Here is a 26,511-nt window from a genome sequence, read left to right as displayed (position 1 = left end):
GTGATTTCAAATTTCACCAATCATGCTGGTTTTTTTTTTTTTTTTTTCTTTTTAAATCATATTGCTGCACCAAGACATGGAGCAAACATGCAAAGCTCAGTATGACCAATTCGATTACATATTGATCTAAAGCTCAGGACCTGATTGTTGCATCTTTGGCTTGGAGTATTAGTAAGCTTCCTATGTTGTATTTGGGTATTTTTTTTAACTTCTAAACACTAATTATTTGATCTATTTTTTTAACACTTGAAATCTTTTAGATCTTTAAAAGGTTGGATGAATTTCATAATTTTAATAACAATTTAAATTTTTTAATTTTATAATATTACCATGACTATTCATGATTTCGTGTTTCTAAAAGATACATAAAAAAATAAATAAATAAACTCTAATGAAGTTAGATTATTGGTAAAATTTCAGATATTTTAAAGAAAAACTTTTCTTCACCTACTAATTACAAACACTTAACTTACTTGCTTATCAAAAAGAGATTAGAAGTCTAGAATTCTAATTAAACCCTTGAAAGCAAGATTTCAATTGATTATTTATTTAGTTAAACCATCAATTGTATTTCTATTTTCCACCATTTATAAAATTTCTTATTTCATTATTATCTTATTATGGATTCAATATTTTCTCCAAAGTCTTGCTTCAACCACCTCATCAATTGAGCCCATTTTGTCTTGTCATATTCAATCAATCAATCAATAATTGTTCAATAAACCCGATGACAATTGACAAGGAAAAAATTCTTCTTGAATATGTGAGGTACATGTACATGTATGTTTTCTAGGCACACATACACTATGTACAATAATTTCAAATATGTCATAATTGCATCTTATAGAATGTGTTCTATATCTCTTCAAGACATCTGGACAAATCAAATCACACCCATCAACCTACCACTAGGGCTGTCAATGGATGCTTATCAATTCGAATGCATTACTGTCCGAATCTAAAATATTTATCTAATATCCGAATTCGAATCCGAAAGATGTTCTAAAATTTTATCCGAATTCAAATCCAATTATCCTATTGAATATTGGATAATATCCGATTCAAATTCGAATAATTTGTATATACAAAAATATATATAATTTTTTCTTATCCAACTAATTTTTCATTATTAAAATAAAATTAATATATATTATATTATTTATATAATAAATAAATTAAATAAAATAATATATATTATATATTATTTCAAATCGGATATTATTGGATTCAAAATGTTAATATCCAAATCCGTATCCGATAAGAGTTTGAATATATAAAACTATCCAAATTCGAATTCAATATCCTAAATTTTCATATAATATCCAATTTTTCGAATACGAATTCAAATTTTCAACTATCCATTGACACCCAAAATTCCAGATTTCTTGAAGCGCAATATTCACTCATCTCTTATAAAAGAAAATCAAATATAATACTTTCTTTCGGATAATCAAAAGGCCAACGAGTAGTTATGCAAATTTAACAAAGAAATAGAAACAAGTGTATCTAAACCCCACGTTGACATTCAAATTATAACAAAAACAAGACTTACCAACAACCCATTTACACACACCTACGAGGAACAACATGCAAGTAAACAACAGACTAATAATTCAAATTAGAGAATCCATTTAAGGTTCAAAACAAAGTTAGAAACAGTCGAAAGTAAACACAATAATTCTAATAACCTAAAAGTTCTATTACACAAAGCCTAATAAAATCTCTTGACAATGTCTGAAAAACACCCCAACCATATTTAACAATCAACCAACTTCAAAGGTCCATTAGAAATCAGAAATTTCAAAGAACAAAGAAAACTAAACAGAGAAACATGGGTTTAATCTTTAGAGGATTTGTTGATCAGGGACTTGTGGATGTGTGGGATCACACCACCTCCTGCAATTGTACCCTTAATGAGTGTGTCAAGCTCCTCATCCCCTCTGATGGCTAGCTGTAGATGCCTCGGTGTTATGCGCTTCACCTTCAAATCTTTGCTTGCATTCCCTGCCAACTCTAGAACCTCTGCTGTTAGGTATTCGAGGATTGCAGCCGAATACACTGCAGCCGTAGCTCCAACACGTCCATTGGCAGCAATCCTTGATTTCAAATGTCGGTGGATCCGACCGACTGGAAACTAAATCCCACATAAAAATAAAAAAAAATCAAAACAGATAAACTTTATTTAGAATTAATAATAATTTAACCATCAATTGAAGAATATATCTGTAGTGGAAACACTGGAGATACAAAGGAACCAATATAAAAAGGACCCAATTTGTTACACATTATCATAATTTCCAATGGATTAATATAACGAAGGTAGATATTGAGATAACCCACTGGATTACTCTTTATCCCCATCATTTTCAAACTGATGATATACCCCTTTTGACTTCAGTCATCCATGAGAGGTGAACAAAAAATGATCAAAATGCCCTCTTCTCAATCTATTGCCAAAGAAAACTATTTATGTTTTACTTATACGTTTAAGACTTTTTCCTTTATCTTCAAACTAGTCAAGAAAAGAGATGGTTTTTTGGAAAGTTGAAAATGATGGATTTTAGGAAGAAAAACAGAGTTTTCACCATCATCCCAAATACGATCCAGATTCTTTGGATCTACCTCACTCTTATAAAATCTTCAACATTAATACTCCTTTGGACCAAGAAGGTTGAACATTGTACAAACCTATGTACCCAATTTGTTGCCACTAGTCCAAACCACAAACCAGTTCATGGTACAATCCGTATTGGGTTCATAAAATCAAGCAAACCATGAACCCACCGAATTTTGGTTGGATTTGGCGAATCAAAGCATTAAGTTCAGCAAACCCAACATTTTGGTTAATGGACCAAATAATTTTTTTATTGGTTTGCTAAACCAAACCAATTTATCATATTTTTTTCATTGTTCATATTTGAAAGTTATATTATTTTAGTAATTTATTTCTATTTAACTTAGAATTTTTTTAACATTATAATTGTACTTATAACTTGTATACTTGAATTATATATATGCACAAGCAAACCAGGCTGGCAAATCAATCTAGGAAACCAAAGCGAATCAAGAAACAAATTATCTCTACCTACCCCTACAAACCAGATTCATTCTAGAGTGGCAAATCACAAACCACAAACCCAAATTCGAACAGACAACCCAGGTAACATAAGCACAAACCATCTGAGTCAGCCTTTTTTCTTCATTTTTCAGCAATTAAAGGTATTTCTACATTTTTTTCACATGGATCTATTTCTAATTTTATCTTTCCCACTTAATCTGTGGTTATGTCAATTCAAAAACGTAGTGTCTTTAATTTTAAACAAAACCAGTAGCAATACCATAAAAATTATATATATATATATAAACCAATAACTATAGCTCCTAAATGAAGCTACATCAACCCCGCATCTCCTTAGATGATCTACCACAAAAGAACATCCCAATCAATAATTTTTAAAAACCATATTTGGGATTGGGTCAACACCCTCCATGTCCAACTTTAACCAGCCAAGTCAGATCAGGTTGGCCAATTCTAACCTCCAACACACCCCCACACTCAAACCCAATGCTTAAAAAATGTTGTATCGATTTAATGTTTCAGTTAGTGAAAAAAACCAATATATGATACCAGTCAATACATTTGATTCAAACTAATACATTCACAAAACATTCAATGTTTCAAATCAATTTTGGCCGATACTGAAACATATCAGCCGATAGATTTCAATTTTTCAAACCATGCTCAAACTAGTTCAAACCAATTTGAAATGAATATATGTCCCAATCCAACAAAGTACCTAATACATTTATAGGGCTTTATTTTCATTTACATTTTAACTTTGTATTGGCAAAAGGGACTGTACACCAAGGAACAGCAGATTCTATGGGCCCAATCAAGATTTGGGTAACTCTTTTACCCAATTTCATAAGTATCTATATCAAGGATAAATATGATATTTCCAGGAAGAAAATAAAAATCACCTACAATTTGGTAAACCAAAAGGGAGAGATGGTTTGAAATATACAATTTTATTAGGGTATAACCTAGAAGCATTTCCAAATGTAGTAGAAAATTTCTCTCATCTCCCATCTATAAACCATGACATAATCAAACCACACAAATTTTATGTTTCTTGATTGTTCTTGTTTATTTTCGTCGCTAGATCTAGCATCCGTTCTCACGCTTAACATTCTATCACATAAACATATTTATTCGCCTCAAGAAACCATCAAAATTTTGCTAAAAAAAGGCGTAAGGTTCAACCAATAAGAGCACCATTAAGCTCGGTAACACTTAATGGAAAGATAAAGAAGATGAAGTCGAATGATGTTTGTTACCTGGAGACCGGCACGGGATGACCTGGAAACCGGCTTCTTCTTATCCTTGTCCTTGTTGGCTGCTGTCGTTTTTCCCGCCAAAAGCCCCTTCCCGCCTTTTCCCGCCATTTCTCACCTAAAACTCCAAAACAAGAAAATTCTCAAAAATCTTTATTGACCATAACAAATAAATAAATAAACCCTAAGATCAACGGCCCAGATTTCTTGGTAAAAAAAAAACTCTAGTTTCCAATATCAGACCAGATAAATCATAAAAAGACAACAAGAAAATTAAATTAATAAAAATCAATTTTAGAAAAATAAACCTCGGTAAAATCTTTAGAGATGATCCTACTAAACATTTCGACGGATTTCAGGCATAAACTTTCCAGATCTGAACATCCATAACTCATTAAAACCTAAAATAACAGATCAAAACCCTAAACTATGATCGAATCTTTAAATCCACTAAGAGAGAGAGAGATCTACCTGATCTGTTCGCACACGCGGACGAATGGACAAAGAAGACTGAGAGCGAAAGACGAAAGATCGGAGCAGCTTGGGCCTTACTATGTGGTTTTGTGCTTAAATATACAAAAAGAGGTAGAAGAGAAAGGGCGGTTAATCTTTGGTGGGAAACTAAATTTTATTTTAAAAAAAATTCGTTTTTTACGATATTACCCTTTTTGCCTTATCCTTAAGTATCAAAGAACGACTGCCCTTGGTTTCATGTATTATTAGACTAGGGAGACAACCCATGGCACTTTCTTTGATGGGCTCTAGGATTTGAGCATTTTAAGATGGACTTGAAATGTGTGGGCCTATCTCATAATAAAAAGAGAAACCCTTTCCTTACTTTGATAGAGAGGAAAAAGGAGTTACTAAGCCTCACCCACCGTCAAGATTTGTTGTGAATCTCAATGAGTTGTTTTGTGCATCTCAATGTCTTTTATGGTAAATGAAGCTTATTAAGGTTAGTCGGACTCTATTTAAAATGTTGAAATCTCATGTTTATGCTAATATTTGGTGTGTAGGTCCAAAAAGGATGGATCAAACCAGAATCGATCTGTTAGGGTTGTCATTTCTGAGAAGTTGATCATTCTTCAAACCATGTTTCCAAAGGATTCAAACCTTACTTTCGTGGAAAATCTCGTTCCATCTACCTTGTCAATTATCCTCAGGTGGTCATGAGTTCAAATCATCCCTTAAGTGTCACCCTCAAGGATCTATCCCATAAATTACAATAGTGGGTGTGATGATAGAGAAGTGCATGTGCCCAAGGATTAGTTAAGTACTCTAAGAGGTCTAAATACTTAGATTTAAAATATTTAAAAAAAAATGAAAATAAGATAAAATATAATATAATATTTAAGAGCATATTCAAAATCTTTTTTTTTACTAGACAAGTGGGTTAGTGATCAATGACTGATGATACTGAGACTTGGGTTCAAATCCCATCAACATCGAGTTACTGAACTCATTAAAAATATGCTTATTGATCAAAATAATAATAATAATGTACTTGTCAAAAAATTAAATATTGATTAGACTATAAAATCAATCATAAACATTTCACATACAATAAAAGTTTAATTCTAAAGAATAATTAAATAATTATTATTAATATTAATATTGTAGAGAACCATATGTCAGAGCAAACTAAGGAGTGAGGAAATGTATCCAAGCTATGAGTAGATAACTTAAATATAATTTAGTCGTAGTTAGGACTAGGAGTAAAGGAAAATCGGATTCATAGGTTGAAAATGGGGTCGAAGACATTAAAAAATAATCACTCTATTGCAAAACATAGGGGTTTTGAAAAAAAGGAAACAAATCAAAGGTTTTGAATATGAAGTTTGAGAAGAGGGCATTTGAGTATTTTCTGCTAGTCTTTCATAAGACTATGGTCAAGGGGTGTATCATCATTTTGGAAAGGGGCGACTTCAATTTTCATCAAACTCCAGAGGGGTACTTTAAAAATATCCAAATAAATGAGACTAAAGTTTCAAAATGGCCTTGGAACTAACAAATAGAAGAAATACAAGGGACCACCCCTTGATTAGCTGGCAGGTAACCCACTATAACCTTTCTCTCATAAAAGTCTCTTTCTTCTCTAGAGCGAGCACAACACGTTTTCATGTTTTGAAATTAGTACATCCAACTACTTTTATCAAATTAGGTCTTATACCATGTTGAACACTTTTTTTTTTTTTTTTTTTTTTTTCTGAAAATTATTCAAAAGACGTTGGTGGAGGGATTTTTTTTTAAATAATGCTTAAGTTTTGGGCAATCTCTTGTAGTTCTTTTAGTAAAGTTTTCTTTTCTTATCGGTCTTTGGACCTCATCTCACGTATATCATGCCTTTGAAATACTTAAACTATCATTTTCTCATCTACTTTACATAGTTTCTAACGACAATTATGATCATTTCTGACAATCGTTGATCATTTCTAACGATATTTGATCATGAGTGGAGAATGATATTCTCCTACTTTTGAATATTTAGATGGGTTTTTTTTTTTTCCGATATTTCATTAAGAAAAATAAAGAAGAAAGTTGAGATTCTAATTTTTTTATGATTATATCATAACTTTTTATTTGTAACTATGATATATGCATTTTAAGTATTTCGAAGATATTTACTAAGTATCGAAGTTAGGGAAAAAAAATTCGATTCATATTAAAATGTCAAGTTCACCACATTTTATTATTGAACTCGCCACTTAGTGTTGAATTCACCACTTTTTATCGTTTAGTTCAGCTTTAATTACTTAGGGTCTGTTCTTTATAGAAATCAACTTTTGGAAGAAGCAGAAGTCCAACCTAAAAAGCTACATCCAACAGAAACTTGTTCGTTACAGAAACATATAAACCAGAAATTGATATTCATTTGACATTTTTTTATTACTAGATTCTGGTAAAATGACTAAAATACCTTTAATGTTGATAATGTACCCAAAATATATAAAAAATCATCAGAATACTTATATATATATATATATAGGGTAGCGTTCAATGGCAAACTTTTTGGCAAAATATTTTTCAAAACATGAGTTAGAAGTTTTGGAATGGGCTGATTTTTGGTGAGGATGATCTCTACGGTGAGGAGATCATCCTCACTAAAAATCAGTCCATTCCAAACTTCTAACCCATGTTTACAAGTTGAAAAATCTTGGACCGTCCTTTTTTTGTAAACTGTTTTGGATGGGGTTGGAAGTTTTGGAATGGGTTGCTTTTTGGTGATGATGATCTCCTCACCAAAAATCAGCCCATTCCAAAACCTCTAACTCATGTTTTGAAAAATGTTTTGCCAAAAAGTTAGCCATTGAACGCATATATATATAGAGAGTCCCGTTCAGCAACAAACATTTTGGCAAACCATTTTTCAAAACATGGGTTAGAGGTTTTGGAATGGGCTGATTTTTGGTGAGGATGATCTCTACGGTGAGGAGATCATCCTCACAAAAAATCAGCCCATTCCAAAACTTATAGCCCAAGTTTACAAGTTGAAAAATTGTGGACCGTTCATTTTTTGTAAATCATTTTTGATGGGGTTAGAAGTTTTAGAATGGGCTGATTTTTTGTGATGATGATCTCTTCACTATAGAGATCATCCTCACCAAAACTCAGCCCATTCCAAAACTTCTAACCCATGTTTTGAAAAATGTTTTGCCAAAATGTTTGTTGCTGAACATTTCCCATATATATATATATATATAATTTTATAAAAATAATTATTTTCAATTTAAATAATTTTATAATTTTATCAAAATTTCGACAGTATTTCCTCTTAAAAATGGACATATAAAAATTTGATAATAAAAAATACATGCATAATACACAATCCAACATCCACATAAAATGAAGGATATTTTGGTAATAAAGTAGTGATGATGAATTGCTTTTGGTCTTGATAGTAAAGATGAATGATATTTTAATAATAATCCCCTTTTGGAAGATGAAGGGTACTTTAGTAATCCTCTTTTATTTTTTTAAGGTTAAGTTTGGTTGAAAATTTGATTAAAGATGAAGGGTATTTTAGTAGAGATGAAGAGTATTTTGAAAGATGAAAAATATTATGAGTATTTTGATAAAGATGAAGGGTATTTTGGTAATTCTCTTTTATTTTTTAAGGTTAAGTTTGATTGAAATTTTAATTAAAGATGAAAGGTATTTTGATAATTTATTTTTTATTTTTTAAGGTTAAGTTTAGTTGGACATTTGATTAAAGATGAAAGGTATTTTGATAATCTCTCATTGAAAATTTGAGTAAAGTTAAGGGTATTTTGGTAATTCTCTTGTATTTTTTAAGTTTAAGTTAGGTTAGAAATTTGATTAAAGATGAAGGGTATTTTAGTAAAGATGAAACATATTTTGGTAATCTCCTATTATTTTTTAAGGTTAAATTTGGTTTGAAATTTGATTAAAAATGAAAAGTATTTTGGTAATCCCCTTTTATTTCTAAGGTTAAGTTTGGTTGGAAATTTGATTAAAGATGAAAGGTATTTTGATAATTATACTTTAACTATTTTACGTTTTTGATTTATCGCAAAAATCATTTGAAGAAGCCTTTCTCGAGTAATTTTCATTAGAAGCTACTTTTGGGCTTCAGTTAAAATCTGCAGGAACAAAAAAAGTCCAAACGAACATTATTCATTTTACTTTTTTGGTTTAAAAGCAAAAAAAGCTGGCTCTTGAAGCTCAAACAAACAAGTCCTTAGTGTCAAGTTCATCACTTTTTATTCGACATTCACTTACTTTCGAGTTCGACAATATTTTGATAAGAAAAAAGTCATCAAACTCAATAATAATTAAATAGCGAACTCGATACTAAGTGGTGAGCTCGACATTGTAAATGTGAATAATATTTTTCATTTTTTTGAGTTTGATACTGGGTAAATCTCTTCGCAACACCCAAAATGCAAAAATCATCGTTGCAAATAAAAAAATTACTGTTTAATAATAAAAAAAATCGAAACTCAAATTCATTATTCATTTTTTTTTTATAAATAAAACATCAAAATAAATCCAAAATTCAAATGTTCAAAATTAAAATAATATCATTCTCCATTCGTCATTTATGATCAAATATCGTCGGAAACAACCGTAATCATAGTTGAAAAACCTAATTGTGTGAAGAATATGATAAAAGTATAGTTTGGGTATTTCAAAAATATTATACATGTCGAATGAGGTCCAGGGCCTAGTAAGAATAGCAAAGTTTATTGAATAGACTATTAAGTGATTGCCCAAAATTTAGGGACCATTTTGAAAAAAGTTCCCTTCGTTAGGGTCCTTTAAGTAACAAACACACACTTTTCCTAGGGGGTGGGATCTTTGTTTGTGCATGAGTTGCAAAATTAGTATTTTTTTTTAAGATTATGATAATCTTTTTAACTAGGTAAAGATATTATATTTGAGATTCATAAATGGTCATGTAGGGTTATTTTATGTAGTGCAATGGTATTTTCTTGTGGATAATATTAAATCAAATAATCCAAAAAGTGGTGGCAGTGGTTCTTACTAGGGTGTGGATAAGGACTTTGTTGATGTTGGACATCTAGTGAGATGCAAGATGTTGAATGTACGAAAGGAAACTGACCTATTGACATCCCTATCAGCAATTCCAATCGAGCTTCAAAATGAAGATTTGTGTTTTTCATCGTTATTTGCATCTTCAAATAAAACATTCAGAGATAATTTTTGATGCCCTACCTCCATTAATGTTGATCTTTTTTCGAAGTACATATTTTATCATTTTTTTTTTCATAAATGATATCTTTAGCCTTATTTTCTAAGAATATGCCTATTTGAAGCCTAGGGTTAGAGCAATTCCAACCCAAGTTTTCAAATTGGCATTTTCTTCATTTTGAAAGCTCCAAACCACTTTTGAACTCCAACCAACCCCATTTTCAAATAACTATTCATTCACTACAAAGTTATTCACTCACTCGCAAGTTTAAAAGGAGAGTGTAATAGGTAGGGGACAAAAATGGTATTTAAAACATAATACATGAAAATAGAAGGTTAAAACTGGTATTTATAAAAAATGGATATAATATGTATTCTATTGGGAAATAGCGAAAGAAATAGAGGTTTAAAAAATTATCTTTGAACTCTATATATGAAGATTGATATAGAGAACAATCTTCATTTTAAAGCCTGGTTGGAGTTTGGTTCGGAGGGCTCCATCTGTAAATATAGAGATTTAAAGCCCGATTGGTGTTACACTTAGCTTGCACCACCAACAATACACATGGTGACAAAATTATCTCCTTCGTGGTTGTTCTTTATAGGATGTAGACTAAGAGTTGTTTTGTGCATGGACTTCTCCCACTTCACAACTTTGAAGGCACTATTCTTATGGGGAGAAACACACTTTCACATCTACTTAACCCAAATGGAAATGTTCATTTTGTTAAAATGGTTCAAAGAAAGAATATTCATTGATTGAGTGAATTGATTTTGCTCTTACTCACATTCAAAAGGGTAGCTGATATATTTTGATGGTTTCAATCATTGAAGAATACAATTTTGTTCTCATCATTAAAAAAGAGAACCATAAGAATTTTGGTATATAAGGCAAATAAGAAAAAATGCACTCCAAATATCTCAACTTTTGATATTATTGCTAAACAAATACCACCTTAAGAGAGAGAGAGAGAGAGAAAACTATGAAAAAGATGGTAGATTAAGAGGGAACTCTATTTTTCGAAAAACTTTTTAGGGTTAATTTTATTCTTAGGTTGTTTTTGGTATACAAACATCTCAAGTTGCGGGATTTGGTCAATGGAGACTTAAATTTTATGACTTGGTTGCAATGAATTTTGAAGTGATTCCTGTAAAGATTGTAACCTCTTACGTGAGACAACTCTATGCTTCTCATTGGGAAAAAGAGAAAGAAAAATAGATAGTCATTTTTAAGCCATAACTCTAATGGATGATTCACTATTCAAGTAATCAACCAATCTTGAAATCTTCAGATTTCATATCCAATTAGAAGATTAGGAGCACCTAGTAGTTAAGAACAAGCTTTGTATTGTGGGAGGAGGATTTGAAAAGAGTAGGGAGAATCTAAAGTTTATTCTTCTTCAAATAAAACACAAAAGAAGAAGTTTAATAGATCAATATTTAGTTAAATCAACACTTTTACAGTCAAGGTGCACCAAATTTTATATTGGGGAAAGATTTGAAATAGGTGGGAAAGAAGTTGGGTTGGATTGTCTATGTTTCCAATAAGGAATATGAGATCATTGGAGATGCTCTATTTTTTTAAAAATAATTTTCCTTATCCCTCTACGACCATGACCACAATAACAACAAAGTTTTATGTTGAACTTCCATCGAGCCAAATCATTTGTAATTGAAAATTGATTCATATCCACTTCTACCTTTATGATATGATATTTTATTTACGAGAGCTTCTATTGCCACACTAACTTTTACTAGCATCACCCTAATTGTGTGCTAATTCTTAGGTGATGTACATATGAATTGGGCAGCATTAGAGTCTCCTTTATTTAATTAGAGACATTTCTCAAAATGCACGCAACTTATGTCAAAATTTCAATTTTGGTATATTGCTCACTTTAATTCCCAAAACATGTTTTTTCAATGAATTCGTCAATTGTCACTTTTAAGAAATTCGTTAATAAATTAGGTTTTTCTACGAATTTGTTGATATTAAAAGTGATGAACTCGCAAGTTCGTAGATTTTAAAAGTGACGAATTCACTAGAAAACATGTTTTGAGAATTAAAATGAACAGGATACTAAAGGAGGAATTTTGTCATATTTAGTGTATGAAATGAAGATTCACCCCAAATGCTTTGTTGATTCGTAGAGACAAGATTTTCTTGTTTGGGGGGGGGGGGGGGGATCGACCGGTTCCTTTATTTATGGGAATGGGAGCCCTTGACTGGGGAGGGCAAAAAGGTAATCTATCTCATCTGTCCTTTCATCCGTATTGGCCGGCGGGTGGGCCAACTAATCTATCTGAGGGATAGGCAACTTAGCCGATAGGCTAGGTTTATGAGTAGGAAATAGCAGCTAGACGTGAATGTGTCTATTAGAGAACAAAATGCATTGTATTAAGGTACATGAGATACACCGTATCATTTGTTAGTGTATCTCAATCACAAATGGAAGCTAGTAATGGAAGATATTCTAGAATATTTATTGATATTTATAATATTTATTTTTGAATGAATATTATATAAACCCTAATGGAGTATTTATAGAGATTAAATCAATCAAGATATATGGAAACTAGCCTAATATAATACTCTAGAATATCTTAATTGATTTATTATAAATATCAATAAATGTTATAGAATATATTCCATCATAATCTTCAATTTGTGATGAGATACATTGAGAATGATACAATGTATCTCATGTACCTTAATACAAGGTATCTTGTTCTCTAACAATGTCTACAAAATCATAGGTATTTTCATCGAGATACGAGTGAATAGAATCCATGGTATTGTGCACACCGACGTCTGAATGAATGTCAATTTCAATGTTACTCTAGCACGAGTCTTCACCAAAACACCAATATGCCCCCTATTAACCTCAGTTGTTCCCAATTAATTGATCATGCTAGATGACTTCATTACCATTGTCTTCAACTAGACAACAAAACCCTTTTGATTATTTTTCCTAAAGCCAATCATTTCCATACTGTTGGATAAAATTTTCACTTATTAGTTTTCAACCTCAAAATCAATCCACTTTAAGATTTTTGAAATAGAAGATAATGAAGTTTTTTGATAGAAAATTCTATATGGGATTTTAGGGAATATTTGAAAAATTGAATCAAAGATGAGATTATTTTAAAATTAATTTACCATAGAGGTAGAAGTGCTTGACGATGAATGATTTTAGGAATAATTGTCAAAATTTAGGGATATTTTAAAGCACCCAAAAAACCTCAAGCCCCTGATGATTTACTTATGAATTGGGTAGCATTAGCAAAAGTTAGTTTGACAATAAAATCTCTCTTACTTAAAATTAAAGAGTTGATAGCGCCACACCAACATATTGCAATTCACCGATCCTTTTATATAGGAATTGAATTGGTGTGGCATTAATAGTTCTCGTTAATTAAGAGATTACTATTGTCACACCAACTTTTACTACCATTCTACATAAGAATTGGTGGCATTAGTAAAAGTTGATGTGGCAATATCAGCTCTTTTAATTATCCAACTGGGGGTTTAGAAGCAAAAGTTAAAGAGTGAGAATAGTCATTCTCAAGAAAGATCATGATATTTTCGCTCATACGAATCTCCAAAATAGAAAGTATCGAATCTATTTTCGCATATTTATTAGGGGTTAAACAGACAATATGGTTAAAGATCAAGGACATTTAGCTAAATATTGTATTAGGTTTCTAGGTTTTGCCTCATTTTTGTCCAACAATAGTCTTTGTCCACCTATCGTCCTCTCCAATCTCTGGGCGACATCATCGAAGATTCAATTCATTCGCTTCGTTAAATCCGCCCCTCTCTCTCTCTTTCTCTCTCTAGCTTTTCTCTATAAAGCTTTAGCTCCTCTCATTTGTACGAAGGCTGAAGTTCTCTCTCAACACGTAGGATTTCCGGCGAAAATCCCAAGATATCTGTGTTCTCCGTACAAATTCCGACCAGATTTATCCCGGAATTTCGTAAATTTCCCACATTTCCACGACCGTACATCCCCAGTCGCCGCAAATCACTAAAAATCTCGAGTTTTTCCGGTAACAATGGCGCAAGCTCTCCATTTCTTGACCCCAACTTCTTCTCCATCGCCGAATCGAACATTCTCGAAGCTCTCAGTCTCGAAACCCTTTATTTCTCTTCCTATCCGTCGGATTCCAGTGTCCGTCGTACGGAAGCCAATCTCAGCTGTTTCTTCAGATCTGGAATCTTCGTCATCTAGGGTTTTAGTATCCGACAACGGTACAGGTGGAGTTTCTCCGTTGCAGATGACGACGGACTCGAGTGCGTTCGAGGTCGATGCGGTGACGGAGGCAGAGATGAAGGAGAATGGATTCCGTAGTACGCGGCGGACGAAACTTATATGCACGATCGGTCCAGCTACTTGTGGGTTCGAACAACTCGAGGCTCTTGCGGGGGGAGGGATGAACGTTGCACGGATCAACATGTGCCACGGCAGCCGTGAGTGGCATCGTCGCGTGATCGAACGTGTGAGGAGGCTGAATGAGGAGAAAGGATACGCTGTTGCGATCATGATGGACACTGAAGGAAGTGAAATTCACATGGGGGATCTCGGTGGCTCTGCTTCATCGGCCAAGGCTGAGGTATAATTCAGATACAAAAGTCTCATCTTATATTTAATTAAAAAAATGTTTTTTTTTTGGTTGAAAATTTTATATTTTTTCGTGTATATAAATCTTGTTAAGAGTGTTCATTGATGGGTCTCTGGTGTTTTGGTAATTCGTTTATGAATGGTGTTTTTGATTGCTGATGCAGTAAGAATTGCAGTGTTTTCAAACAAGATTGGTGTTGTTAGGTTTTAGATTATTTAGATGTACATTTTTTTTATTAAAATAAGCTTTTAGATGTTCAACTAGTTATTTAGTGAGTTTTTAGATGTTCTGTTCTTGATCTCTCTGAATGTTTCGATATATTCTTTCTGTTATTTCATGGTATTATTATATTGGTTTTGGTTTCAAGGTGCAATATGAAATAAATGATTGTTTACTCCACTTAAGAATGTTGTACCAAGGCATTTATCATCTTTATTGGCATTTTTCAAATTGATTTATGAGTTTTGATGTTTTTGGTTGCTCTGTTTTCTTGTTTGGTTTTTTGTCTGTATAGCTTGCAGGTGGTGGTTATAGTACACCTCAGAGGAAAAAAGAATGGAAATAAAAACTACAAATTGTTAGATCTCCTCGAATTTTTTAGGAGTTTGATATTAATCTATTTGCGCTTGAAAGAATTGTGGCTATCATTGTTAAAAGAGCTCTAGAGGGAAGAAATTATGTGCCGCTTTATAACTAAGAAATGTTGGGGAAATTTTTAGTTTCACAAACCTCGTGCTTCGAAGTGTTGAGATACTACCATTCATCGATTTAGAGGTGTGACTCTTCCTCAATAATAACAAGGGCCTACACTTTTGTACTTCTTTTCATTTTGTAGGAGATGACATCTAGACCGGTGCTCTAAGTTGGGTCAATTAGCTTATTGAGCTCGGTTTATTAGATCATTTCTAAGGTTTTAGCTTCGAAATTGAAGGAAGTTTTGAATAATATCATAGATTTTGAACAAGAAATTTTCGTTAGGGGGAGGCAAATTCTAAATTGAGTTTTGGTGGCTAACGAATGTCTTGATTCAAGGATCAATGAGAACAAGGCGGTATTGGAGGGGTAAAATCGATTTGCAGAAAGCTTATGACCACGTGAGTTGGGACTTCCTGGAGTATATGATGGGCAAGATGGATTTTGGAAGGAAATAGATTGAGTGGATTATGAAATGTATTACTTCGGTGTCCTTCTCCATCTTAATCGATGATAGTCCTGTAGGTTGCTTTAGGGCCTTGAGAGGCCTGAGACAGGGTGATCCTTTATCGCCATTCTTGTTTCTTATTGTGACGGAGGCGTTGGGTAGACTTTTTAAGAGAGTTGTGGATATTGGCAAGTTGTTGGGTTTTAAAGTGAATAACAAGGGTCCTCTGATCTCCCATCTTCAATTTGTTGATGATACCCTAGTTTTCTTGGACTATTATAAAGAACATGTGAGAATTTTGCTAGTGCTTTTAAGTTGTTTTGAGGCTATCTTGGGGCTATATATTAACTAGTAAAAAAGCAAGCTTCTAGGTTAGCTACTATCTTGGGGTGTTCTAGTAGTAGTTTTCGTTCTACATATTTTGTTCTTTCTTTAGGAGCTTCGTATGATAATAAAAATATTTGGGATGGGGTGGTTGAAAGGATGAAGAAGAAGTTGAGCTTATGGAAAGCCAAATATTTATCTAAGGGAGGCAATGTGACTTTGATTAAAAATACTCTATCCAGTATTCCTATCTTCTTTCTCTCCCTTTTTGCCATACCCAAATCTGTGGAAGTCCAAATCGAAAGACTCATGAAGAATTTTTTATGGAATGATAAGAACGGATGGAGTAAATACCACCTTGTGAATTGGAGATGGATTTGCACCCCTAAGAAAAATGGTGGCTCGGAGATTAGAGGATTAAGATTAATTAATAGGACTCTTTTGGGTAAATTGCTATGGAGGTTTGGAGAGAAGAGGGACAATCTTTGGAGGAGAGTTATTTGTGCTAAATATGGGGAGAAGAGGTTTGGGTGGTACAATGGGAAGGCCAAAAATTCTTATGGGTGTCGTGTGTGGAAAGGGATCCTCAAGGTTGTTGAGAACTTCGATAGTGGCATTAGTTTTAGAGTGGGGTCTAGGGATAGACTGAGGTTTTGGGAAGATAGATGGTGTGGTGATTTGGCTTTGTTTGTTCAATACCCATCTTTGTACACTTGTTCCTTAAAAAGGAGCGCTTCAATCTAGCATTGTTTGATTCGGAACGGTTCTAACACTTCTTAGGATTTGAGCTTTAGAAGAAATTTCAACGATTGGGAGATATGCAGGTGGCATCTCTTAATCTCTTGGATGACTCCAACTCAGAGAGAATGATCAAGATAGAAGGGAGTGGGTCATGACTAAGGATAAGAGATTTACTGTTTGGTCTTTTTACAAATCGCTTCTTCCCAGGTCAGATTCTTATCCTATTTCCTTTATTTGGTTAACTTTGGTTCCTCCAAAGGTTTCTTTCTTTATTTGACTTGCTTCCTTAGGCAGAATCCTCACCTTGGATAACCTTATTGTTCATGGGTGGATTACCCCCAATTTCTGCCCTCTTTGTATGAGAGACAGGGAATCCGTGGATCATATCTTACTCCAGTGTTCTTTTTCTTATGGCATTTGGGTTTATTTTCTTCAATTGTTTCATATGCATTGGGTTCTCCATAATACCTTTTTGAGGATGCTTGAGGGTTGTTCGTATAATATTTTCTCCCATAGACAAAGACTTTTGTGGACCATTCTTCCTTCGACCAATGCTTGGAGGCTTTGGAAAGAGAGGAATAACATGATATTCCTTGGTAAGGAAGGCAACGAGCATACAATGTTCCTGGAAGTTCTTGGGCTTTTGTTTATTTGGGCAAAGATTAAGGAGTTCTTTGGTGTCTCCTTCAAGGACTTCGTCTTTAGATGGGATTGTTTGGCCAAGATAGAGTATACAAAGTGTAATCTTAGTAAGGACTTGCATAAAAAGGAGGAAGGGCTGGTAAAAATTGATGGCCATGGAATATCCCAAAGTAGCTGTTTTGTTATCTTGGTTATATTATCCTCTCATGAATGGATAGATTGTGATAAATGTTGCCCATAGAATTAGAGCTAGATTGTTAAAGTAGAGGTGTGCTTTTGGAGTTCTATGCTTAGTACCAGAAATGCAAGGAAGCAATTTTACTTTGAGAGCAAGGACGTTATCAAGACTAGGAATTAAATTAGATTTTGTGATTAGAAGCAGGATGTGATTCCAAAGTGGGAGCTGCATGCTAGGTAGAAAATGCTAATGCGGTTCTATGCAATGCATCCCAATCAAATTATTTTATTAGATGATTGTAAGACAGGTGATGCTTTATGGGACAACATTTGACAATCAAGAAACACGTTTAGAGATTGAGTGTAGCAGGGATGTAGATGTTGAGATGAATAGGTGGATAGGTTAAGAAAGATGACATTAGGAATAAACGCCTTAGTAAAAATGTAGTGTAGCCTAATAGGCAGTAAACTAAGGAGAATTTGATGGAGTTCGTTTGGTCTTGTGCAATGAACAGCCTCACTTGGATGGAGAGTGCAAGTTGAATGTTGGAGAAGAGCAAGAGGAAGGCCAAGAAGATCGTGGATTGAGGAATAGAGCAGATTTGAAGACATCTGAATTAATAGAATGACTTTAGTCCCAGATTTTTGGGATGAGGCTTTGATGATGATGATAATCTATGAATTTGGAAAAAAAAGCTTAAAATTTCATTGGTTAATTTTATCCACTAACATCGTGTTCACAAGAACGTGACTTGTACCCTTTTTTTTTTTTTTTGCTTACTACTCAATTGTAAATAAATATTTCTTTTTATTGTTCCAAGGTGATTAGAGTTGCTGAATGTCATCATCATTATCATTAGTGTTCTTATAAAAGTTCACTTGCTAATGTATTTTCTTAAAATGATTATTTTCCGGGGCTACTCAAAATGCTGTGGCCTAAATAATATAATTTCAGTTTATGAAGTATGCACCTTGTTTCATTTAGGCTGGCCCTCATTCCAAATTATGCAACAGTGCTAATCAGCTAGTTTTCATGCAGGATGGCGAGATCTGGACTTTCAGCGTCCGAGCTTTTGACTCTCCTCTTCCAGAACATACCATCAGTGTTAACTACGAGGGTTTTGCCGAAGGTGTTGATTTCAAACACTTGGTTGAAGATATTACTTCACTTTATTTTCATCAGTTAAAAACATTGAATTTCTATTCAAATTTCTAACTAGCTTGGATGTGATACAGATGTGAAATTGGGTGATGAACTCCTTGTGGATGGGGGAATGGTTAGATTTGAGGTGATTGAGAAGGTCGGTCCAGATGTTAAGTGCCGCTGTACCGATCCTGGGCTATTGTTACCGCGGGCTAATCTGACATTCTGGCGTGATGGTAGTCTGGTTCGAGAACGTAATGCCATGCTCCCCACGATTTCTTCGAAGGTTGGGACCTCTCCCAAAATATTATTTGGATCAATTTATTCAGATACACCACTCCATTTCATGAATTTCTCAAGTGCTTGTTTTTTTGCACATTTGCATCAACTTGGTGCTGAGCATATGAAATTTCTAAATGGTTCACTTCTTCTCTGAAGGCGCATGCCTCTGGTTCTTTAAAAGATTTTTGGATTATATCACAACTAAGGTCTTGTTAAAGGTTTTTTTTTTTTTTTTTGATAAACAAGCGGATTAGTGGTTAGTAATTAGTAGGCAAAGGTGGGTTTTGGACTCAGGTCATGGTATCAACACTCACCTACTTTAACCAACTTAGGAAGCTGGCACCTTCAAACTCTTACACATTCATTCTTTCTGATGCTTTAATACTGTTTTCTCGTTATCAAAAGTGAAAACAGTAATTTGTAATGGATGGCTGTATGTATTTGTCTGCTATCAGCCTATCAATGGGATCACATTCCCCCATTTTTACAGCATTTTCTCCAAATGATGGATCTGGTGCTGTATTTATCCTGTTGGATCACAATTTCTTCTCTCTGGTGATCAAGCAAATCTCTGAATAATCCTTGTATGCAGCTGTGGGATGCCAGTGTCAATGTTTCTAAAATTCATTACTACCTTTTTGGTATTTTTTTTTCTATCAAAGAGGAGAGAAATGCAGGGCGTGTTTTGCAGTTGGGTCTGATTTCTCTGCAAGTTACATTCTCATGTTTCAACTTTATACAGGATTGGTTGGACATCGACTTTGGGATTTCAGAGGGAGTCGATTTTATTGCTATCTCCTTTGTTAAGTCTGCGGAGGTGATTAATCATCTTAAGAGTTACATTGCAGCACGTTCTCGTGACAGGTAAGCATGTATCTTTCTCTTATCTATTTTCTTCAATGTCATTAAGAGGTTTTCCTTTCGTTAATGTTGGCTGTTAAACCAGACTATAATACTCTAGCCTGCAGGGGCATTCTGTCTTACTTATCAGTTATCATGATAAGGAGAGCTAACTGCTGGCATATACTTATCTGTAAGATCATGGTTCAAAGTTTTGTTCCATCTGGGAACGGATTTTGAGTCTAGAACCACAGAACGAAAGTTTTAAATTGTCTCAGAATGCTTTGATCGAGACTGTCGGTTTTTCTTCTTACCAAAACATTGCCTTGAGACGAGATTTTAAATATAGTTTAAAATCACAGCCATGATGGTAACATGATAGTTGTTGTAACATGCTAGGCCATAATGTTATTTGTCAAACAATGAAAATTATAATGGTGTTATAGTGGTATATGATGGTTTTAAAATTTAATTTCAAATTTGAATTTTCTTGTTGTGAACATGTTTTGACTGCTTCTAACCTGAATTGTGGGTCCCACTCACATAAAGTAATGTTATGATGGTTGTAATGGTAATGCATGCCTAACATTATGCAGTTTTAATGGATCCCTTTAAAACTTGGTACTAAGTTTGGATTTCACTGTATAACTTTATGTGATTATGACCGGTCTGAATTGCTTTCAGTGCATATTTAGCATATCAACCAAAAAAGAAAAACTTGTGCAGCAGACCATAAAGTTCGTTACCCAAAATTTTGCAGTGTAAAACTTTGGGTGTAAGTCTAGGAGCCATTTGGTAGTTTCTAGACCTGAGAATCTTACTGAAGTGAAATGTTCATACTACACATATTTTGTGGAGAAATGTTATAAAAATTTGGGGAAAAAAAATCCACCTTTAGCTGCTCTCCCTTATATTTTTCGCTTCTGAAATCTGTGAATCCCAAGAAAAACTCCATTTCTACACTCCATTGGGGATTTCCAGCAAGCTCATCAAATAGTAAACTTAACAAAAATAAAGTTTTTAAACTGAAAAGAAAAAAAAGAACACAAGAAAAAGTGAAAATTCTTAGCTACATTATCTTCATAATCCACAACTAGAGCAAAATGCTAATAGATTCTGTCCAGAAACCACTCCTTAAAGAGTAGTGACCAATCAATCCAGGTCCCACTTAGACATCTCTCTATTTTTGGATTTATGTTTATATAAACCCTCAAGAACAGAACAATTAGAGTCAAAAAATTCCAAAAGAAAACAACGGGACATGGTTGATCGTGTAATTTTATCTCTAAAGTAGCTTGAGGAGAATAAAACTTTGGTAGGGGAACCTGTAGTTGTAGTGTAAAACCTCAGATGGATGTAGAAATTTTTGTATACATGGTTCTAGCCAAAGAAAACCTTGGTCTCCAAAGCAAAGTTGATGTTCAACTTTAGGAAAAGAAAAGTAAAAAAGAACTGTGCTACGAAGTCGTTTGGGATGGATAATCTGCTTTTAAGTGCCATCTTTCCCTTTCTATTATCTGTCTGTATGAAAGCTCTGTAGTGATTATGCCGATCACTACTTCCCTTTATTTTCCTATTATAATCCAACATAGAAATACAACAAAGACATGGACCTCGTGTTCTCATGGAACTGTCCCATAAATTATGTATAAGACTTGGCTTACCTATGATCCATTTACTTAAGCATGTTGCACTGTTGAGCTGCTCCAAACATAAAATACTTTTTTTTTTTCCCAAAATGCAAAAGATTCATTTTACTTCGGCACATTGCACTGTTGAGCTGCTCCAAGCATACAATACTTTTTTCTCCCCTAAATATAAAACCAGCCCCCACCACTTGAACAAAGCAACTTTCAAGTCATTTCTTGTTGGCTCTCCACATCCACCTATTATTGATTTTCATTGTCACTGGATCCTGTTCATACGAGTAATCCAACCCATCTCTTTTATTACATGCTAATTTCCTGATAATCATTTTCACTATTCAAGCATGCATCCTTTATCTTGTGTTGGAGTGAACTTGACTTCGGTGAGTTGTAATCCAAGAAGACCAAACGTTTTGGAATAAAATTGGGTGAGTAGTTGTGGTGATAGGTGAAAATAACTTCTAACAAGAACATACACCAGAGCTCCTGCTCGGGCTCAAAAGGGTGTGGTGATCCAAGTTAATTTGATCATCTGAAAAATAATGCAAAGTTCTTTCTCCTTCGAAACCTCTTTTCAAAGTAACAGTAAAATGGGTGTTTCTTCAAATTTGGCAAGAGAATATAATTTTTGGAACTTCACATTTGTGAGGACCTGCTGGTTTTCTGCACACATTATAAGATGGGTAAGCAATTTTTTTTTTTTTTTGGTGGCATCTCAACTGCACCTTAAAAGAGAGAAACTAGTGATCCTCATGTTCCATGCTGTTATGTTAATAAAAATAACCTTCAGTGTTCAGGTTATCTTCATTTTCCTGTGGTCGGAATAATTTTCTTACTGGATACTAAATAATTATATAACCCTCGTTTCTGTGACTTAAGTATTTCTCAATTTCACCGTGCAGTGACATTGCTCTTATTGCAAAAATAGAGAGCGTTGACTCCTTGAAAAACTTGGAAGAGATAATACAGGCATCAGATGGAGCCATGGTGGCAAGAGGAGATCTAGGGGCTCAGATCCCATTGGAGCAAGTACCTTCAGCCCAGCAGAAAATCGTTCAGCTGTGCCGGCATCTGAACAAGCCGGTCATTGTTGCCTCACAGTTGCTTGAATCCATGATTGAATACCCTACACCCACCAGAGCTGAAGTTGCCGATGTTTCTGAAGCTGTCAGGCAGCGAGCAGATGCTCTTATGCTTTCTGGTGAGTCTGCCATGGGCCAGTTCCCAGACAAGGCATTGACTGTGCTAAGAAGTGTCAGCATTAGAATTGAGAGGTGGTGGAGGGAGGAGAAACGACACGAAGCTATGGATCTCCCGGATATTGCATCTTCATTCTCGGACAGTATTTCAGAGGAGATTTGCAACTCTGCCGCAAAGATGGGTAAGGATTCTTTGACTGCTGAATTCTGTTTTTCTGCTACTGAACATAGTAAAATCTCCACAAGTGCTTTACTCTTTTCGTAAAAGTTGGTACTTTTTTGTTGGTGACGATGTTGTTTTGCAGCCAACAATTTGGAGGTGGACGCTATTTTTGTTTACACGAAGAACGGGCACATGGCATCCCTCCTGTCACGCTGCCGACCTGACTGCCCAATCTTTGCATTCACAGCTACAACATCTGTGCGGAGACGTCTGAATCTTCAGTGGGGCCTAATACCTTTCCGTCTGAATTTCTCTGATGACATGGAGAGTAACCTTAACCGAACCTTTGCCTTGCTCAAAGCAAGGGGAATGATCAGGTCTGGTGATCTTGTCATTGCCGTTTCCGATATGTTGCAATCCATTCAAGTGATGAATGTCCCATGAGATCTTATCTGTAATTTAAACGTAACTTTTTGTTTCTTTTTATAGCTCAACTGCTCTAGTATCGCCTTAGGTTTTTAAGGTTATTATGTACTCGGGACACTTGCAAGAACATGTTCATTATTGTTGAACCCAGAAGAAAAAAAAATAATAAAAAGAAGTTTGGATTCACTACTCATCTCCTCTCTAATTTTGAATACCACCGAACCTGAAGTGGGACCATATATATTCCAATTGATGTGTGGGAAGTAAGCTCAATTACAGGCTGAGCTTGATAAATATGAGGCAAACCATTCTGAAAGGTGTTCAGTGCAAGTGCATTGCCAGGGGTTTCAACAGGTCAAGATGCCAGTACATACAGAAGACCAGACCCGACACAGTTACAAATAGGATCTACAAGGTGTACTCTTATTTCATCGAAATTGTTTGGCTATACTGGGTAATTATTCTGAGTCTGGGCAATGATTCAAATTTTCATATTTTATGTGACAAACAGACCCAACATAAATACTATTCGGGTCCAAAATGATCAAAACCCAATCCCAATCCCCAATCGATCTCAGCTCCCAAAGTTTTATAGCGTTATTGCTTTGCCCTCGTGGACTGCAAACCGAATTGCTGTGCAAGTTTGCATACACATGATTTTCATCAAGGATTTTGATGCGAAACATTCTCTCTTCAAAACTCCATGCATAAGGTAGTATAGTTTTTGTGTCCCAACTTAAATATTTGGGGGTAACCCAACACTCTTTGTGATGGGAGTTGCATGCTCCAACACCATGTCTGGGGGATTTTTCGGATCCACTCTCCTCAAGATCTGTATTAGTGATGATGATTTGATCATCGAATTATGCGTTAAATTTTTTTTTTTTTTCACTTTCCTCGACCTTCTTATTTGACTGAATTTTGATTTTCTAGTTATCTTCTCCATTAATCTCACTTGAAAAGATACCGGTGTGATATCGGCCAAAGGATTTTCAATAAATAAGTTAAACTTAAGGAAATTTGCAGAGCAAGGAGAAGAGATTTATAAGCAGAATAGTGTTGTGTGTTCTAACTTATCTTAAGGTGGGAGAAGTCTTCTTATTTATAGATTTGACTTATTTACTTAGAGTGTATAACTTTTTTCCATGATATTCGTCATAGATGACCCATAATGTTATTATGAACCACTTTCTCTTTTCATAATAGCCTTGAAGCTCTACTCTCTTGGCTTTTGTAATTAACAAAAGAAGTGACTTTTACTCTGTAGTCGATTTAACTCGACAACTGTTCAGTTCTACAAATTGACTCAATTGTGTTATATACCTGAGGTTTGTTCAGTCAGTGTATACTTCTTATCTTTGTTGTTACCCGAGTAGCTATGAGTTTAATAAAGGGCTTGACTGTCCTCGACGGATTGACTTCTACATTAAATTAAGGGGATGGCTCCTTGAAGAGACTAAATTGTCTCACAGAGAGTTTCAATGAATGTTTGGGTTGATTCCTCTAAGAGTCCGAATCATTTAATGATAGCAATTGATAGGGTTGACTCCTTAGGAAAGCCTAACTTCCTTAAGATTTGAGTATGAAGGGGTCGGCTCCACGAGGGAGGCCAAACCTCCTTAAGAGAATATGAAGGGATCAGCTCCATGAAGGCCGAACCAAATGGGTATGGGTTGGATCCGTGGTGCTCAGTTATTTCGAATTTGGATCATTTTATAATGCTATCTTCTCTAATCCCAAGGATCAAATATTTTTTATTCTTATACCATAGAAGTTTTTCAATATGCAACAAATTAAATTAGAAGGATGTGAGTTGCATGCACCAACACTAAAAAAAAATTTCAATGTGCAATTAAGTCAGTCAGGAAGCCACCCAATTTTGAACGCACAACCAAACTCTGTCATTAATTTTTTTGAACCAACCCTTTGGGGTCAAAAGTATGATATTTTGCTTGTGAACTCTACCACTCCCGTGGCATCTCATCATAATTTTTAAAATATAAAAACAAAATAGGCTGAATATTGTATTTTTATTGAGAGCTGCAATTGGCACCCAAACTTTTACTTATTACACCTCAATTTCTTAAATTCTTTGTCAGACCATAATTAAACATTAAAACAAACTATTAAAAAAATTATGAAGGTTTGGCTCAAATTACAATCTCAACATTATAAAACTCTGTTCAAAAAATTTATGTCCTTGTCTACCATTACATTTAAGATTATTCTCATATAAAGTCCTAAACTTAAAAATAGAAGTCTACCAAAACAAAAAGCAAAAAAAAGAGATTCTATTGACACACCAACTTTTACTAATAACACTCCAAGAAATGTGCTAATTCATTAGTGATTTCATATGAATTGGGGATAGCAAAAGTTGGTGTGGCAATAAAATATCTTAAAAAAGAATTCGCTTCTATTGGCACCTCAACTTTTACTTATTCTCAATCATTCACGTTCTTTTTTTAGGGAAAATTATTAAAAGAGGAGAAAATATTTTAATATTTACAAAAAAAACATCTATTTTAAAAAAAAATTACCAATTACGAATTCAGTCATTGAACGGTCCAGCATTTTAAATGGAGGCTAAATTAGTGAGGTGTTAAAATGCTAGACGATCCAACATTTTAACCATTAAAAGGGTGTTAAGGTAAATAGTGTGCTTTAACACATTGAAACACTAGACAATTCAGCGAGTTACTAAAACGTTGGACTGTCTAGTGATTTAATTCATTCTTGATAATTTTAAGAAAAAATAATTCTTTTTTTTAAATATTAAAATATTTTACCCTCTTTTAATAATTTACCCCTTTTTATTATTTATTTATATGATATCTATCTCAATCTAGATAACTATCCAAAGTAGATTACACCTGACACAACAAACCACCAATCTGGATTTATTAAGTTGTGACCCCACTACATCCATTATAAATTTTCACCCATATCAGGATCAGATCATCCTAATTTATCTGCCATTATTTTAAAATTATGACCAAAACAATAAGGATAATAGGATAAGAAACCCATAAACAATGTTAAGGAATAAAACAATCCAAAGCAATAAAATCCAAAAGACCAAATCATAGCAATGTAGCTTTCTTTATCTAAAAAATATCTTTATGACTTCTTCTTTCTTTCTTTTTTTGTTTTTG

The 26,511-nt window shown here is 34.0% G+C and overlaps 2 protein-coding genes across 2 annotated transcripts; one reads left to right on the top strand and one right to left on the bottom strand.

Moving 5' to 3' along the window:
* Positions 1–1,630: 1,630 nt before the first annotated feature.
* On the bottom strand, positions 1,631–4,961 carry LOC147383123 (putative histone H2A variant 3). The gene is made up of 3 exons (XM_086428902.1): positions 4,807–4,961; positions 4,339–4,453; positions 1,631–2,134 (listed from the first exon to the last, which is right to left on the bottom strand). The coding sequence occupies exons 2-3, from the start codon at positions 4,444–4,446 to the stop codon at positions 1,838–1,840; spliced, it is 405 nt and encodes a 134-aa protein (XP_086285028.1). The 5' UTR covers positions 4,447–4,453; positions 4,807–4,961; the 3' UTR covers positions 1,631–1,837.
* An 8,790-nt stretch (positions 4,962–13,751) lies between these two features.
* Positions 13,752–23,549, top strand: PKP-ALPHA (Pyruvate kinase family protein). The gene is made up of 6 exons (XM_086427518.1): positions 13,752–14,622; positions 18,696–18,786; positions 18,893–19,086; positions 19,825–19,946; positions 22,471–22,949; positions 23,073–23,549. The coding sequence occupies exons 1-6, from the start codon at positions 14,065–14,067 to the stop codon at positions 23,372–23,374; spliced, it is 1,746 nt and encodes a 581-aa protein (XP_086283644.1). The 5' UTR covers positions 13,752–14,064; the 3' UTR covers positions 23,375–23,549.
* Positions 23,550–26,511: the final 2,962 nt, after the last annotated feature.

The sequence above is a fragment of the Akebia trifoliata genome, chromosome 16 (genome assembly GCF_017979445.1).
Source record: "Akebia trifoliata isolate Shusen 1 chromosome 16, ASM1797944v1, whole genome shotgun sequence".
In the NCBI taxonomy this organism is placed as follows: Eukaryota; Viridiplantae; Streptophyta; class Magnoliopsida; order Ranunculales; family Lardizabalaceae; genus Akebia; species Akebia trifoliata.
This window is presented reverse-complemented; position numbering and strand designations above follow the sequence as displayed.